Here is a 3125-nt window from a genome sequence, read left to right as displayed (position 1 = left end):
TCTTCCCTCCTTCTAACCCGCCCCCGTCATTGGTACTATGGCGGACTCCACGGAAGTTGGCGCCACCCCATTCGAACTTTCGTCATTCGGCAGCAGAGAGGCGTTTGCTTGGTTTCAGCGTGCAGAAGTCCAATTCTACATCAAGGGCGTGACTCGCTCAATCACCAAAGCAGATTATGTTCTCGCGGCGATACCCGAGGACATCTTCCCGGAAATATCCGATTGGGTTTGTGAACAAGGAGACACTAATAATGTATGAGGCCCTTAAAACATACCTTCTTCAGCAGTACTCGCCGTCTCCAGCCACCCATATAGCAAAGCTTTTCCAGCTCTCTCAATAACCGTTAGGGGAACAATGGGCTTCGCTTGCCCTCAGGGATATGACCAGAATCGCTCGCCTGCAACCTGCGGCAGATGGCTCTCCTTGTGAGGTAAAACTACTTCGTGCCCTTTGGGTACGCCGTTCACCCGAACCTGTGCGCGCTGCCATACCTGATGTTGATAGTTTACCCATAAAGGTCTTGATGACCAAATCCAACGCCCTTATGGACAGCCACTTCACGACTTTCAATACCTCCATCAACGCCTCCCCTCCTGACGAATAGGACACCTATTCAACGTCAACCGAATGTGACGTGAATGCTGTACGACATACACGCCTACCAGGTGACATGCCGGAGCGGCGACAAAGCTACCCATCACCCATCCCTCGCTCCTGCCTCAACCAATGACTTCTACAGCCACTTACTGCCGCCCATTGGCCGCAGTTTTGCTACTACCACAACAGATTCAGGGCAGCCGCAATGAAATACGCCAAGGATTGTCAGTGGCCAAAAAACGTGTAAGGAGGCCGTCGCTCATGGCGGTGGCCTCCTGTGTTTCTAATATTTTATTTTTACATGATGCAGGAACGGGCGTGTGATTTTTGGTAGACACGGGTACTTGTCTTTTTCTTTTGCCAAGGGAACTCTTCAGGACACGACGTAGTCTGTCTACGTCTGCCGACGTTTGCCTGGAAGCTGCCAACGGATCTGCGATACACACCTACCGTTACGAAAACCTCACATTATCATTTGGAAGCGGTAAATTCAATTGAAAGCTTCTCGGTGCTGACGTCACATTGCCAATCCCCGGTGCGGATTTCCTCTCTCATTTCCACCTTCTGGTCAATGTCGCCCACGCACGATTGGTCAACGCAGACTCGTACTTGTCGACACCTCTTCAACCGGCCGCCTCCAACCTCACTCTCCACATCAGCGCACCAACGGATGCCTACGTCCACCTCTTCACGTCGTACCCGGAAATTTTCCGTCTAAAACTTTGCCAAACGCCCACGGATCCTGCCATGCACGGTATTTATCACGCAAAATTCAGACGTCTGGCATCGGATTGATTGGCAGCCGCCAGACAGACGTTTGCTGAAATGGAGGAAATGGGCCTTTTCTAAAATGCCTACAGCCCATGGTCGTCACCTTTACACATTGTTCTGAAGAAAGACGCCCCCTCCGTCTGTGCAGAGATTAGAGGCTCCTGAACATGCAAACAGAACCGGATCAATACACCCCCACAAACATAGCTAACGTGACCTCCTACCTGCACAAAGGGAAGGTTTTCTCCCTGGTCGACCTCCTGAAGGTGTATTATCAGGTGCCTATGAACCCAGAAGATATCCCCGAGACCGCCATCACCACTCCGTTTGGTACATACACCTTCAATTATTCCTGTTTTGGCTTTCATGATGCTGGGGCCACTTTTCAACGTCTCATGGTAGTCATGTTATGGGACCTCCCCTTTTGTGTATGTTATGGGGACGACATACTTGTGTTCTCTTCCTCAAAAGAGGAACACCTCCGTCACCTGTGCAATGTGCTCGACCACCTGTAACAAAACAGACTTGTAGTCCAGTGCGAGAAGTGTACCTTTGCCGCCAACGAAGTGTCGTTTTTAGGGCACCGCATCACTCCTGAAGGAGTACATCCCCTCCCTGAGAAGATAGTAGCCGTTCAGAACTTCCCCACGCCTTCGACTGTCAAAGCTCTGCAGGAATTCTTGAGGATGATCAACTATTATCACCATTTTCTGCCAGCCATTGCTGCCACTCTTGTTCCCTTCTATGCCTACCTCAAGGGCTAGCCAGAACACCTGACGTAGGGTCCCCTTCAAGAAGCGGTCTTCTGCAATGCAAAGAATGCCCTATCAAATGCTGCTGCTCTTACTTTTCCCATCCCACATGCACCTCTCCTTCTCTCCACCGATGCCAGCGACGTCGCTATTGGTGCAGTACTCGAACAGGTGATCTACGGCTCGCCTTCTTCAGCAGAAAACTGTCTAAGGCAGAATCCGATAATTCTACCTTCGATTGCGAATTACTGGCGGTGCACTTGGCTGTTCGTCACTTTCACCATTTCTAAGAAGGTACACCCTTTGTCATTAGCACAGACCACGTGCCTCTGGTGCACGCCTTCACTCGACAGTCTGACGCCTGGTACGCCCGTCAACGCCGACATCTCTTCGCTCTGGCTCAATACAATTGCACTCTTCAACATATCCCTGGGAAAATGGATCACATTTCCAAGACCCTGTCAAGAAACACGTTGACTGTGGTTCAAGTTGGATTGGATTACAACACCTTGGCTGTAGCCCAACGATAGGATCCAGAGTATCAAGCATGTCCGACATCCTGCATATCCCTCCATTGGGAAGATATCCCCCTCGACGGCTCCAACACCACCTTTCTCTGTGACGTCAGTAGTGGTAGACAGCGACCTTGGATTCCTACTCCCATGCGCCGGCAGGTGTTTGATTTCATTCACGGCCTTTCACATCCCTCGAGCTGTTCAACTGCACAGCTGCTGAAGATGAAGTTCATGTGGCACAGCATTTCTCAGGATGCTAAGGAATGGATCTGCGCCTATACTTATTGCCAAACTTCTAAAGTACATCAAAAGATGGATTCAGGAGTGGGCACCTTTCCTCAACTTCAGCGTCGTTTCACCCACATTCACATCAATGTTGTAGGCCTCCTACCCACTTTAAAAGGACATCGTTACCTGTTTACTGTCATCGACCGTTGCACTCGGTGGCCGGAAGCCATTTCCATAGAAACTGCAGCGTCCGCCTCATGT

The 3125-nt window shown here is 50.5% G+C and overlaps 1 protein-coding gene across 1 annotated transcript in view; it reads left to right on the top strand.

Annotated features, from left to right (window-relative positions):
- Positions 1-807, top strand: part of LOC137628579 (facilitated trehalose transporter Tret1-like) — a 20808-nt gene extending 20001 nt beyond the window's left edge. The window contains exon 8 of the mRNA XM_068359733.1: positions 667-807. Within this exon, the coding sequence (XP_068215834.1) occupies positions 667-807 (141 nt within the window). The remainder of the gene's footprint in view (positions 1-666) is intronic.
- The last annotated feature ends 2318 nt before the right edge of the window (positions 808-3125 follow it).

The sequence above is a fragment of the Palaemon carinicauda genome, chromosome 36 (genome assembly GCF_036898095.1).
Source record: "Palaemon carinicauda isolate YSFRI2023 chromosome 36, ASM3689809v2, whole genome shotgun sequence".
Taxonomy (NCBI): domain Eukaryota; kingdom Metazoa; phylum Arthropoda; class Malacostraca; order Decapoda; family Palaemonidae; genus Palaemon; species Palaemon carinicauda.
Note: the sequence above shows the minus strand (reverse complement) of the source record. Positions and strands in the feature narration are given on the sequence as shown.